This window comes from Naumovozyma castellii, chromosome 1 (assembly GCF_000237345.1).
Source record: "Naumovozyma castellii chromosome 1, complete genome".
Taxonomy (NCBI): Eukaryota; Fungi; Ascomycota; class Saccharomycetes; order Saccharomycetales; family Saccharomycetaceae; genus Naumovozyma; species Naumovozyma castellii.
In genome coordinates this window covers 959,053-973,440 of record NC_016491.1, presented here as the reverse complement: position 1 = coordinate 973,440, position 14,388 = coordinate 959,053, and the positions used below count along the sequence as shown (strand labels likewise).

Sequence of the window (14,388 nt, the reverse complement as noted above, 5' to 3'; positions counted from 1 at the left end):
ACGATATTGCAATAAACACATCATTTAGAGCAAACAAGAACAAGAAAGACCTACAAGAGAACAAAAAACGGTAACTTCAACCGTATACTGCCTACACCTGATGAACGAGAATGCTAATCAGAATAACATGAGTGCAAATAACAATAATAACAACAATAACAATAACAACGGCGGCGGGCAACATCAGCCTGGTAATCATGGTGTCAACTTCTTTAGTAACATTGGTACCCCGTCCTTTAACCTATCCCAATTACCACAACAATTTTTACAATCGCTGACACAGAGTCAAATTCAAATGATTCAACAAAAACATCAACAGCTGTTGATGAGTCGTATACAACAGCAACAACAACAGCAACAGGACCAATCATCACCTATGAACCAACATCCACAAATGAACATGCAACAGCAGCAAAGATCACCATCCTTGGGCTCACAGGCAGGCCAACAACAAATGAGGACAAACCCTACAAACCCTATGAATACCATGCCTCCACAACAACAGCAACAGCCAATACGACCAAACTCATCTTCAACAGGGACCCCAACTCTTAATAATGACAATAACATCAACACAGCAATACCGCAAGCTTCTTCTCAAGGATCACCGGCCGCCACCAACCCGCAATTCCCAGTCACATTACCATTACAGATCGCTCAATTACCGTTACCTGCGCAACATCACGTATTGCAAGGCTTGAAACAACAGGCAATGGCTAAGAATAATCCTGCAGTGGCAGCAGCCATTACAATGGCTCAACAACAAGTGCTACAGCAAATCCAACAACAAAGACAAAAACAAGCAATGTTGAAACAGCAACAAAATGTAAATACTACTGGTACTCCTCAACCAACGACAATGACCACTGGTGCTCCTCCTCTTCCACAACAAATGCAAAATCAAACTCAATTTGTTCCACCAAATCTGACTCAGAAACAGGCACAACAGTTGAAAGCTAAACCAAAACAACGTCCAAAGCAATCAAAGCAACAGCCACAACAACCAATCCCCAATAGCAATATGAATCCTACAGTCCCAACCCCATCGTTACCATTTGTATCCCAGTTACCGACATTACCACAATTCCCACCTCTTCCTAAATTCCAAACAATACCCTTTGACCCACCTGAGGCAAAGTTACCGACAGAGACATACTGGTCCTCCCAAACGCCGAATGAAGCCAAGACAGAAACGTTACTTTACGAGCAATTAATCCACAGAGACAAATTGAACAAAATATCACAGGAGAAGATGAAGCAGGGATACGAACCAATCAGTGTTCACGGACTGAGTAATCAAGAGTACATCACTAAATTATGGTCCCAATTACGTTATTACCAAGATTTAAAGACAACAAGAATGAAGTCCATAACAAATACGTCAAAGGGTATAGCCACAGCAAGTATTTGGGGAGATGGGTATTCTGGATATGGTAATGGCGTTACTAATACAGCGACGAAGATTATTAGCAACAATACTGGTACTAAAACAGCGACAGCCAACAAAAAGAGGAAGTATGGTAGTGATGACCTATGGAAATTTTATGAACAGGCAATGAATGAAACATCGGAAGATTTAGTACCACTTCGATTGGAATTTGATCATGAAAAGGATAAGTTTTTTCTTAGAGACACTTTACTTTGGAATAAAAACGACCAGTTAATTGATTTGAACGAATTTGTCGATGACATGATGAAAGATTATAAATTTGATCCGGCTCTTAGGGACAAATTCGGCACTTCTGTACTGAATTCCATCAAGGAGCAACTACAAGAGTTTCAAGCAAACCCCTACCTTTCTAAAAGGAAACTAGGTGGGGATGACTTACGTATTAGAATAAAATTGGATATTATTGTGGGTCAAAATCAATTGATTGACCAGTTTGAATGGGATATCTCGAATCCGGATAACTCCCCAGAAGAGTTTGCAGAATGCTTATGTCAAGAATTGGAATTACCAGGCGAATTTGTTACTGCCATATCCCACTCCATAAGAGAACAGGTACATATGTATCATAAATCGTTGGCGATCTTAGGCTACAATTTTGATGGATCCCCAATCACTGATGATGATATTAGAAGTAGAATGCTCCCCGTCGTTACCGTCGATGACATTTATAGACCTGCTGCGGATACCAAAATATTTACACCAACTCTAATTCAAATTTCTTCTGCTGAATTAGAACGTTTGGATAAAGATAAGGATAGAGATACAAGGCGTAAGAGAAGACAGGGTCGTTCTAATAGACGTGGTGCGGTAATGACCAATACGAACAGCAGTATGAATTTACTAAATGATATGACTAATCTAAGTAATTCCAGTATCAACATGAGTGGGAATATGAATAATTCCACTATTGGTGGAAATAATTCCAATTCAGTCCCTATGGAAATATTATTACCCGATGTAGCTGATATTCCAAGAACTTTTAGAACCCCAGTACCAAGCACCATCTTTCCTGGTGGTATAGATATGGGTCCCTCTGTTTATTCGTATGATTTAAAAACCACAGTAGAATATAAATCGAGACCTCAACCTCAAATGCCACCATGCTATATTGTGGATAACGTTCCAGGTAAACTTCTACTTATTTCCATTACTCTTCCTAAATCGAAACCTAAACTCGATGATACACAGGAGACGGGCAAATCTGCGGATAAGAATATTCTTGACTCCCATAAATCTGTTGCAGCAAAGAATGTTAAACTGGAGGGTATAACAATTCAAAAAGATGGGACCCAAGAACAAAAACAAGATGAAAAGACAAGACGTAGTACCACCGATCCCCAATTGCCAGAAGGACAAGCAGGTAAATCAGATGTATCTACAGATAAAACATCGCTTCCAGCTCCACTCCCGGAACCAATTCCACCGGCAAGTTTACCTCTACAGAAGCCAACTGATCCGAATAGTCCAACGACTCAATAAGTAGATAATTAATAAAATATTCTAACGTTATATAAACCGTTTATAGTAAAATAAACGAACAACTCCGTGGAACGTATAACGCGACTTTTTCAAAGATGTACGACATTTCGCTTCTTCGAAATTAAAACCACAGTGTAATAGACAAATAGATTCTAACGTTTACAAGATACATTATCGAGAAAGAAAACATACTTATAGCTCAAAATTTTAAGAGAAACTTTCGTTTTTACACTGCACAGACAGTTTCGCTATTGAATCACTACTAAGATGTCTAACCTACAGCACCCCGAATCACCTAGTGAGGACATCGAGCTAGAGAACTCTCCACAGATGAATACACATACTAGTGAAATAAATATAACACAATCTGACATACCAATTGACCCTCGGGATACCGAACAGGCAAATGAAGCTGAAGCTGAAACAGAGGAACAAACGGGTTCCAGTACAAGAGATAGACTAATACCTACAGAACTTAGAGAACGTACAACAAGACAACTAGGAACGTTGGGGAGACGGTTTAATATCCTCGACAAAATATTTGGGAGAAAAAATCCAAATCAACAGCCACAGCATCCAAGAGGAGAGAGTTATGATGGTGTCTTCAGAAATTTGGCAGCTAAACCTGAATCTAACGAAACGAGGAATGCAGAAGGAACTGATGACACCCCTCCGACATATGACGAAGCTGCAGCAGATATGGTACCATCTTATTATGGGATGGACTTGAGTACCTCTGATATGTATATGGATGAGATTTGTATCGAGGGGTTACCAGTGGGAAACATTGCAAATTTGCTATGGAACATTATTGTGAGTACCAGTTTCCAGTTCATTGGGTTTTTAATAACGTACATTCTTCATACATCACATGCGGCAAAGCAAGGTTCAAGGTTTGGTTTAGGGTTGACGTTCGTCGGCTATGCATATTCCATGATTCCCAACAACGTTACTACAAAAGTGGGGAAACATAAATCTATCAGCAGGATAAAGCTGTCTGATCCTAACTCTTATGACGACGTACATTTATATTCAGAACCAACTACAGAGGATAATTTTGAATCCACTCTAAGCCATGGTATTGACGAGGAGAAACAAAAAGTTCCATTTTTGGCTGTTGCTGTCGGACTACTAGGGCTATTCATTTCAATAAAAAGTATCGTGGACTACATCCAAGTAAAGAAGATGGAGAAAAGATACCTTTCACAAGATCAAGTATAAACTGATCACATAATCTATAGAGTTATACTTTCTACTGTAACCTTTTATTAGTAATAAATTCTCATGCACTTTTATTTTCAGCAAAATAATGCAAGAAACAAATTGAAACATTACAAAACACTTTTCATTTCTATAATTTAGTGATCTAACTAACTCTTTAACCTAAGAATACTAGTACATTTTCATAAATAGTGAAAACAATACCCCCACTTAAAATTAATCTCCCCAATCTAGGAGTTGCACCTTTCCAAAACGTTTTCAAACCTTCTTCTTTGAAAATTTTAGCAAAACAGTTAACTGTAGAAGTATACTTGGTGGCATCTAAACTTTGCATTCTTGTCTTAACCGTATCAATAGGCATGGTGGTATACACGGTAACAACCCCACTAAAAGCACCAACAATGAACGTTAATCCTGAGGATAATGGTCTATCCTTAGGTGCATTGGTATAATCTTGTACCATAGTCTTAATTTTATTATAACAACCCAATCTAACAGCTTGATTTGCTGCCTGTCTCATTGATACAGGTAAAACACCACGATATAGACCCATAATACCTTGATCACGAACCAAAGACCCATAGTTTCGCAGCATTCCACGACCGTTATTTTGATATTTTGGTTTCAATGCTTGTTTGTCATCAATCAATGCAGTCTTAATAGCTTCGAAAGGAGTCACAGCGACAACACTTTCTAACAACCCTGCACCCAAACCTGCAACAACACCTCTTGGACCACTTAACTCACCTGTTACTGGGTCTCTTAGCATATTTTTAATTGTGTCAAACCCAAGGAATCTAATACCTGCCTTGGCTGTGTTACCTACAATAAATGCCGGACAACCAACATAGATGGCACCAGTACCCTGGGTTTTTGCTGTATTATATATCAAAACCAGAGGATTCCTCGATGCCGTTGAAGTTTTGTCAATTAACTGTAATCTTGTCTTGGCAAATTCGAATGGGTATGTGATGGATGCCTCGATGGCACCGGCAAGTGCACCAGCGATGAACGAATGTAGTGGATCAACAGGTTTTTTTTCTTGTGACATTGCAGATTGACGATTTAGCTATTTTTCTCCAGAGTTTTTGAAAACCACAAGGTGCTTAATTTCATCTTTAAATAACTGATGTTTATATATTAATTGAAGACTGAACTATGACTAACTAAATATTCTCAAGAACTTTCCATTTTGAAAATTTCCATTGGTATTGTTTTTCAAGCCCATTTTCCGCCGGAATTTTCAATTTGGAACATAGGCGCCAAAAAATGAAGATATCTTGAAATGGCAAAGAACTTAACATTAGAACAATCGATTCTAAGAAATGTTACGCAAACCAATATTATGTGTCAAAAAAAACAAACAAACAAACATATTTTTCATTTGTTACAATATATATGCAATTACAATTTATGTGATATAAGCTTCTATCTAAATTGGGAGTAATACTTTTCCTCTTCAAATCTCTTCTTGATCAAGTCTAGAACGTCCTTAGAATAAACACCTTCAATCTTCTCACCTCCATTCAAGACTCTCCTTTCATGTTCCTTTTGTTCATCTTTAGTTAATATAACCACGTTCTGTAAAGAAACAGGCTTTTCTGGATCCCATTGAGATAAAGTAAGCCTTGTCGAATATCCACTAACTGGAGATTTTCCTCTAAAGACCTCTTCAACGATGTAACCAATATCAGTAATGGCAATCGGAACACGTTGTTCCTTCCCAATACGTGACATCTGCCCAGCCAAGGATTGGTAAATACCATCATAAACCTTGATTCTATTTTTCCCTTCAATCGGATTCATGGGGTAGCCTGCAACTTTAGTCAAGATCCAGGTGGCAAGAGTTAAACCAAAAATACCTGGCATAGTTCCTAACACAGGCAAAATTCTGACCCTGAAATCTTTCAATGCACTTAATTCACCAACTTGTCCCTTTTCGTATTCTTCATCAGGTAATGGTAGTAATTTAGCCTTACGTGGGTCTGGTTTTTCAGCACTGAAAACCACTGGGATACCCGTAGTGATACCTTTGATCTTTAGTCTTCTCCTCACTGAACGAGCCATCGGATCTTCTTCTGTGGAGGAAATATCACCAACGTTAATACGGGTTGGGTCACCCTTAGTAGAAGCCCCCATGGAAGAAATAACGTCAATATTCTTATTGTAAACAAATTCCAATAAGTCAACTTTAGTATCTAGATTATCAATACAATCCACCACAAAAGTTGGTTGACCTGCTCCAAAGATCAATCTCTCTCCACTTTCCTTAGTCCAAAGTTCATTGATAGCTTCAATTTCACACCATGGTGCAATTTCTGCCATATGTTGCTTCAAGCACCCAACTTTTGAAGTCCCCACGTCTTTCAAAGTGGCACAACTATGTCTATTCAAAGAGCTTAAGGAGACCTGATCAAAATCAATCACCCTGATTCTGGTACAACCGGAACGCACTAGCATTGTTACAACCCAAGAACCAACACCACCTGCACCAACCACGACGATATATTGTTGTTTCAACTTTTCCATACCCTCCTCACCTAAGAATGCGTAATTACGGGCCAATTGTTCACGAAATAATTCATCTGAATATTCTCTTTTATCCACGTTGGCTATTTCAGTTTGCTTTGGCTCGTTAAGTTGAGTACTCTTGTATTGAGTCCAGGCAACGTCTAAACATTTGGTTGCTGCCGCTGTCAATAGCGCAGTACCTGCAATCACTTTCCATGTACTGTTACCCATACTTAGTCAGTCTTAGATTACCAATCTTAGGCTTAAATAGATAGTCACTATCGACTCAATCTGAATACTTGTTTCACTGTTTAAAATGCTGTAATATTTGATGATTTCTCAGATTTTTTTTTCAACTCATCTCAATAAGAAAAAAAAAAAGAAACATCTTAAGGTTAAAGAGACAGAATTTTTCTAAAGAGATATCTCTTAAAAAAAATGCTTAAACGTAACACCATGTCATGGATCTGGTATGTTAAATAATATTATTGTTGTTAAATAATGGTATCTTATATACTAATGCTGTTATTTATATCTACCTTCCTTTTAAACATCTTCGAATTCAATGTCCATGTCGTCATCTCCATCATTATCATCATTGGTTTCGGCTGGCTTTTCTTCTTTCTTTGATTGTTCTGCTACGGCTTCTTTATTTTTATTTTCTTGTTCCATCACATCTTCAAAATCATCTTCAAATGCAGCTTCATCATCTTCATCTTCGTCTTCGTCTTCGTCTTCAACTTTTTCAGCTATTGGTGATATACCATTAACAGCTCCAGTGTTGACATCTATATCTTCCATTTCTTCATCACCATCCTCTTCAATTTCTTCCTCTTCCTCTTCTTCCTCCTTCTTTCTCTCAGCAGCTTGTTTCTTAGCTAATGCGGCGTAGTAATCGTTCAAAGCACGTTCGTTTTCTCTTTCTTCAATTTCTTGTTCTGTTAATACACGATGATTACCATTATAATTAAATCCATCGGAACCATTTTCCAAATCACCAGCTGCGGCAGGAAGACCTTGTGTCTTTTGTTGAGGATCGAATTCATCTTCGTCATCCAATCTCCCTAGAGCAGATTCACCAATGGTACTTTGTTTATGCCATTCAGGAACAGCATTTTGTTTCCTCTTCTCTTCAGCTTGACGTTCTTGCATTTTACTTTGTGCAATCTCATCACTTGCAGTGGTAATATTAATATGTAATGTAGCTTGCGAGTTTGCTCCTGCACGCCTACTGTTATCATTATTCAAGCCTGTTATAATTGGAGCATCACCAGGTCTAAACATATTGCTACCCTTCTTTGGATTAAATGTGTATGCAGCATGTGATTGGTTTTGTGGAGGTATTAACCTTGCTAATGCAATTTCGAAAGTATTTTCTTCAATTCTAGAATCATCAATTCTTTTCAAATAATCAATAATGGGTTGTACTTGATCCATCAATCTATTCAATTTATCTTGCTTTTCCTTATTTTTCTTCCCCGAATCATCTTCAATGAGAGGTTCATCACATAATGAACAAAGAAACTCAGTTCTATCGAAATTTAATAATTGGACCGCCTCCAATTGTGTATATTTAGTGGAACAAATGGGACACATATACCCATTTGGAGCAGAATTCTTATCCAAATCATCTTTCAATCTTTGTACGACTTGATGAACTTTCCACTTAATAGCGTCGATAGCATGTGGGAATTTGATATAATAGTATATTCTTTCTACACTTTTAGAGTTTGGAGGATATTCTCTCTGTTTATGGATGGATACAAGTCTATCTGACCGTAACCTTGCCACAAGGGGACCCAGATCTGTCTTATTTATACTTAATAATTGTTTAAGATCATCTTCAGCGAGGACTGAATGGAATAGGATTGCATCCAGTACCAGGACGTATGAGCCACCATAGAAACCTCTCACTACAAACTTTAGTAAGTTTTTCACGATCTCGTCTATATTTCTATCCATTTGAAACGTGTATGATGGGGGTTCTTTGCTGGTTGTTTGAGATGTTTTAGGTTGTGGTAGTTTGATCGTGTGTAGTTCAAAATTATATTGCCATATTTCCCATGATGGACCCGTGCAAAACGATATTACGTAATCTCGAAGAAAATATCAAGAACGATTACTACGGTAGTTAGCCAAGTTTCCTCTTTGAGGTTTGCACTTTCGATGAATGAGTTTACAAATTTCATTAATGCTATATTTATTTTGCAGAAAAGAAAATTAATTATCATCATGTAAGTATGAGTTGGTACGTTCAACAAATTCTTCAGTTTCAGAAACTCCCTGATTGCATGACTCAATTTTCTGGGGATAAGGTATTCAACTAAATAAACATACAAGTCGGAGTTCCACTACTCCTTGGCCTTGTCTGCCCTAGATTAGTGGATGGATGGATGGATGACTCGACCATCAATTTAGAACTTTTGACAGGTGTGTTACGTAAGCCAGAAGTGCGCTACTCCGAGCGTTCCGTTTTCGGGCCGTCACCGGCGATCACGAAACTGGTGGAGTACCGGAACAACTCGGACCAAACCGATGGAGCTGAAACACCATCTTCAACCACAGATGACCACCAAACAACCATCAAACTCCATGGGAAACACCATAGTTAAATAACAGCGACAAGAGGGACTCACGCTCCCTTCTCCCAGACACTCGAACGGCCTCCAGGGTACCAGTACCGACCAGTATACCACAACCAACGCTATAAATACAACACCTACTTGCTCCCCAGGTGACTCACCTGTCTGACAGTTCCGATCGTGGCACCGAAGAATACCGCGCAGAACCATGCGATGTTTTTTTCACTGAAAAATTTTCTCCCACTGCTAAAACCCCGTAGTCATAAGACGTTTATTGTTCGTGTACATACATGATGTTTTCTATACCAAATGAGCCACTATATATATATATATATATATGTGTGTATATTTACATAACCGTTTGTTTCCTTCTCTCTCTCTCTCGCGTATGCCTCGATCAAAGTAGCTTTCTAACACTCCAATTCACTGAAAAATGATCAGAACAAAGACGGCCTCTTTGGTATCCAGAACAGCAACATTCACACGTTGTTTGAACGTTCCAGGTCAACTACGTCTTTATTCCTCCAACACAAGACCAAACAAGGCCACCACTACAAGGGAAAACACATTTCAATCGCAAATATACGATGAAAAATTCTTAAAGAAAACACCCATCGGATCACAAGCTGCCAAGATATACAATTCTCATCCAGCCAAGACCACTCGTTTGGCTACTGATGGTACCATTGAATGTCCATTGGAATCGTTCCAATTGTTGAATTCTCCCCTTTTCAACAAGGGTTCCGCTTTCACTCAGGAGGAAAGAGAAGCCTTTGATTTGGAAGGTTTGTTACCACCACAAGTGAATACATTGGATGAACAATTGGAAAGATCATACAAGCAATTATGTTTCTTGAAGACGCCAATTGCGAAGAACGATTACATGACGAATTTACGTGTACAGAATAAAGTTCTTTATTTTGCCCTGGTGAAGAAACATATTAAGGAATTGGTGCCTATTATTTACACTCCCACTGAAGGTGATGCCATTGCTGCTTATTCCCATAGATTTAGGAAACCAGAAGGTGTGTTCTTGGATATCACTGAACCTGATTCCGTGGAACGCAGATTGGCTGTTTATGGGAAGGATAAGGATGTGGATTATATTGTTGTTTCAGATTCTGAAGGTATCTTGGGGATTGGTGATCAAGGTATTGGTGGGATCCGTATTTCCGTGTCCAAGTTAGCATTGATGACTTTATGTGGGGGGATTCACCCTGGGAGAGTGCTACCAGTCTGTTTGGATGTGGGTACTAATAATAAGAAATTGGCAAGAGATGAACTTTATATGGGTAATAAGTTTTCCAGAATTAGAGGGAAACAATATGATGAATTTGTAGATAAATTTATTCAAGCTGTCAAGAAATTATATCCAAATGCTGTTTTACATTTTGAAGATTTCGGTGTGAAGAATGCTAGAAGGATCTTGGAACGTTATCGTAATGAACTTTCGTGTTTCAATGATGATATTCAAGGTACGGGTGCTGTTGTGATGGCATCATTAATTGCTGCCTTGAAGCATAGTCATAGAGATTTGAAAGATTGTAAAGTTTTAGTTTATGGTGCTGGTTCCGCAGGGTTAGGTATTGCAGATCAAATTGCTAGTCATATGATGAATCATGGATTAAGTGAACAAGAGGCGCGTTCCAAGATTTTCATAATGGATAGACGTGGGTTAATCTTACAATCGTACGAAGCAGGGTCCACACCACAACAACATATTTATGCCAAGCCTGATGAAGATTGGGATTTCATTAATACAAAATCATTGAAAGAAGTTGTTGGTGGTGTGCAACCTACCTGTTTGGTTGGTTGTTCCACGCAAGCAGGTGCGTTCAATGAAGAAGTCATTAAGGAGATGTACAAGCATAATCCCAGACCAATTGTTTTCCCATTATCCAACCCAACGAGATTACATGAAGCCGTCCCAGAAGATTTAATGAAATGGACAGATAACAATGCATTAATTGCCACTGGTTCACCATTTGCAGATGTGGATGGATACCGTATTTCTCAAAATAACAATTGTTACTCCTTCCCCGGTATTGGGTTAGGTGCGGTGTTAGCACGCTCGACCACTATTAGTGACAAGATGATTTCTGCCGCTGTGGATGAATTAGCCTCTCTTTCTGAATTGAAAGAAGGTGATTCCACCCCTGGGTTATTGCCAGGTTTGGAAGTCATCAACAATACCTCTGCAAGAATTGCGGCTGCGGTTATCTTGAAATCCATTGAAGAAGGTACAGCCCGTATTGAACAAGAAGAAGTTCCAGATAGACCTGGCGTGATGGTTGAAGTTCCACGAGATTTTGAGAAATGTGTGGAATGGGTGAAGGATCAAATGTGGGAACCCGTTTATAGACCCATGGTTAAAGTGGATCATGACCCAGCTGTTCACACCAACCAATTATGATAAAACGACGACGCAAGCAACCCATTTATAAACTTCTACATACGTAATTAATATACACACACACACAACTTATACACTTCTGGAAACCAGTGTTTGCCTACGCAGTATAAAAGAAGCTAGTATTCAGGATTTACATTACTGAGGCTCACGATGAGCGCATTGCATGAATTTCCAAATTGGGAGTGTGGTCTAGTGGTATGATACCCGCTTTGGGAAGTTGTTCTCGAACATGCGGGTGGCCCGGGGTTCAATTCCCCGCTCTCCCCTTAAACCCTTTTTTGTTTTTGTTTTTATTGTTGATGTTCGACGTCTCCTTTTGGTGCTCCTTTGTTTTGTTTTGTTTTGTCATGGCATGGCATGTGTTGGAGCCCCTATCCTGCACACGGCACCGCAAAAAGACCACACCAGGGTCACCGTTGGGGCACGATTGCTGGAGGGAGGTCACTGCCTGTTTCAGGTCTCCACCCCGCCCTTGTTATTTCCGTTGGGACGGACAATTGCGGTAACGTGCTGGGCCCCGATAGCATACCACAGTTCTTTGTTGTGTTGGGCAGATTGCCCCTATGGCGCCAAAGTGTGGCCCAGACGGCGCCGCAGCCGGGCGGGCAGGGGCTCCACAGATCTCGGGCCCGGCGGGGCACAGAAGCGCGCGCAGTGACAAATGCCTTTGTAATTGTCCCCTCCCACGGGCGCCCAGAGCGGCCCGCACGGCCCGCAGCCCTTTCTTTTAGCGTTTAAGGTTAGAGTTTCGCGGTGCGCAGCGTTCAGGGCACGCTCAGAAGGTGTTGGAGATCACATTGCACAGACGCTAGATTAATAATCCCGGGACTGGCGCGGCTCTGCGGGCGCCTCTGGGCCATACTCGCTGCGCAGGCTGGCCGCGTTTAGCACCGTCGCTGTCGTTTGCGGCTTGATCTCTTTCCTCTCGTCCATATAAGTATCAGGAACCTTTGACACCTCGACCCCAATCCCCCCGTCACGTCGCCCTCGCCCCAGGCACTCACACCTGTATAGAACCACCCATTCGTACATCACAATTCCCGTGTTTCCAGCAAACAAACAAACAAACAAACAAACAAACAAACAAACAAACAAACAAGAAGCAATCGTCTTTAATAGTCGCTCTACCTTCTCTATTATTCCTCTGCTCTCTGTCCAGAGTTCCATCGTACCAAGTAACAAATGATGAAACACTACTACAACAACCAATTGCTGCCAAACCAGAACGACATAGATAATATCGACGACACAGAGATCCTGAACACCGCGCCGGGCGTCGTCGCCGGTCCTGTCGAGTTCATACCTTTCAATACACAACCGGATAATAACAACATTAGCAATGTTTCCGAGGGCACCTCTTGGACGAGAAGTGCCCCGCCGCCACAGCAACAACAACCGCCTCCAGCGTACCACCAGAAGAAAGCAAGCAATGATACTTTTCAGCAGAATTATCCATTCCCACCACAACAACAACATGTTTACATGCAACCTTTCCCTCCACAACAGCAGGGAATGAACGCATCCGCATATCCACCACCACCCGAAAATAATACTAGCAATAATAACATTCATTATTTCGAAATGGACCCTAACACTAGCAACAACAACAACAGCATAAACAATCCTTCGTTCGTGATGGGAGACGGATACATGGTCCCCAGATGGCTCCCCGTCACGTCTCCGCAAAGTGGGAATACATTAGACAGAAACATCAGCTCTACCAGCTTGAGAAGACTCATGTACACTTCTTCCTCGGGGTCATCCACTCAATTGAACCAAATCCCATTTATACAGCAAGAATTGGATAATATTCAATCTCCAAATACAGACACTAATAATAATACAAACGCATTCACTACCACTAATAAACAAATACCTAATAGCAATACCAACAAATATAGAACATATTCTGAAATGACTTTTCATATGATGCCCCCAGGTTCTCAACAAGCACCCAATTTCCAACTCGTGGGAACCGCAGGTCCCACCACCAATGAAGAAGACCCCATTGAAGCCCCACAACCACTGCCGCCATGGTTCATGTACAATAATAGTAGCACCGCTAACAAGAACGTCACGGTATTTGCACCAGATCAAATGACTGCTCCAGACATGACCACTACACCTCAATTGGCAGAATATAACGATCCCACCACTGCTACCCTCTCCCCTCCCACATCCAGTCTCAATTATTTACCACCTAAATCTGCACCACCAATGACAAACAACGCCATGAGGGAATTTCATCAACATATCTCCATGACGGGCGCATCTGGGCCCTTCATGGCATCATCATCATCATCATCATCATTCAGTGTGGAGAGAGATACGCCCAGCGTGTACCAATGCCACATGTGTGTGAAATCATTCAGGAGACATTCATGGTTGAAAAGACATTTATTGGCACATTCCTCGCAGAGACATTATTCATGTCCGAAATGTGTCAGTAAGCACAAGAGGAAGGACAATCTGTTACAACATTTGAAATTGAAACATACCGCGTTCGTCTTGGAACAACTACGACAGGATAATATCGACATCAAGACTGCCAAGGACGAGGGTGAGGAAGACCAGGGAACAGCATCGAACACCAATATCAAGACGTTGCTCGTGGAGGGCCGTCTCAACAAGGAGGACGTCAAGAAGGTACTGAACCGCTTGATAGACAGTGCCAACCAGGAGCAACAGCCGGCCTCCTTGAAGGAGGAGTCCGAGTAACTAAGTATGTATGT

At 40.6% G+C, this 14,388-nt stretch overlaps 7 protein-coding genes and 1 non-coding gene across 8 annotated transcripts; 5 read left to right on the top strand and 3 right to left on the bottom strand.

Moving 5' to 3' along the window:
- Positions 1-100: 100 nt before the first annotated feature.
- On the top strand, positions 101-2,929 carry SNF5 (Snf5p; the record flags this gene model as incomplete). Its single annotated transcript, XM_003673383.1, has 1 exon — positions 101-2,929. The coding sequence occupies one exon, from the start codon at positions 101-103 to the stop codon at positions 2,927-2,929; it is 2,829 nt and encodes a 942-aa protein (XP_003673431.1).
- Positions 2,930-3,196: 267 nt separating this feature from the next.
- Positions 3,197-4,150, top strand: BSD2 (Bsd2p; the record flags this gene model as incomplete). Its single annotated transcript, XM_003673382.1, has 1 exon — positions 3,197-4,150. The coding sequence occupies one exon, from the start codon at positions 3,197-3,199 to the stop codon at positions 4,148-4,150; it is 954 nt and encodes a 317-aa protein (XP_003673430.1).
- Positions 4,151-4,307: 157 nt separating this feature from the next.
- On the bottom strand, positions 4,308-5,201 carry CTP1 (Ctp1p; the record flags this gene model as incomplete). The annotated part of the gene is made up of 1 exon (XM_003673381.1): positions 4,308-5,201. One exon carries the CDS (start codon positions 5,199-5,201, stop codon positions 4,308-4,310), a length of 894 nt encoding a protein of 297 aa, XP_003673429.1.
- Positions 5,202-5,578: 377 nt separating this feature from the next.
- Positions 5,579-6,892, bottom strand: TCD2 (tRNA threonylcarbamoyladenosine dehydratase; the record flags this gene model as incomplete). The annotated part of the gene is made up of 1 exon (XM_003673380.1): positions 5,579-6,892. The coding sequence occupies one exon, from the start codon at positions 6,890-6,892 to the stop codon at positions 5,579-5,581; it is 1,314 nt and encodes a 437-aa protein (XP_003673428.1).
- Positions 6,893-7,207: 315 nt separating this feature from the next.
- TFA1 (transcription factor TFIIE subunit TFA1) lies at positions 7,208-8,623 on the bottom strand (the record flags this gene model as incomplete). The annotated part of the gene is made up of 1 exon (XM_003673379.1): positions 7,208-8,623. One exon carries the CDS (start codon positions 8,621-8,623, stop codon positions 7,208-7,210), a length of 1,416 nt encoding a protein of 471 aa, XP_003673427.1.
- A 1,053-nt stretch (positions 8,624-9,676) lies between these two features.
- On the top strand, positions 9,677-11,656 carry MAE1 (malate dehydrogenase (oxaloacetate-decarboxylating); the record flags this gene model as incomplete). Its single annotated transcript, XM_003673378.1, has 1 exon — positions 9,677-11,656. One exon carries the CDS (start codon positions 9,677-9,679, stop codon positions 11,654-11,656), a length of 1,980 nt encoding a protein of 659 aa, XP_003673426.1.
- Positions 11,657-11,870: 214 nt separating this feature from the next.
- Positions 11,871-11,922, top strand: NCAS0Atrna5P. The gene is given in 2 exon segments: positions 11,871-11,922; positions 11,886-11,922. It is a non-coding gene; the product is annotated as a tRNA-Pro (tRNA).
- Positions 11,923-12,838: 916 nt separating this feature from the next.
- Positions 12,839-14,374, top strand: NCAS0A04800 (C2H2-type zinc finger protein; the record flags this gene model as incomplete). Its single annotated transcript, XM_003673377.1, has 1 exon — positions 12,839-14,374. The coding sequence occupies one exon, from the start codon at positions 12,839-12,841 to the stop codon at positions 14,372-14,374; it is 1,536 nt and encodes a 511-aa protein (XP_003673425.1).
- Between the last annotated feature and the right edge of the window lie 14 nt (positions 14,375-14,388).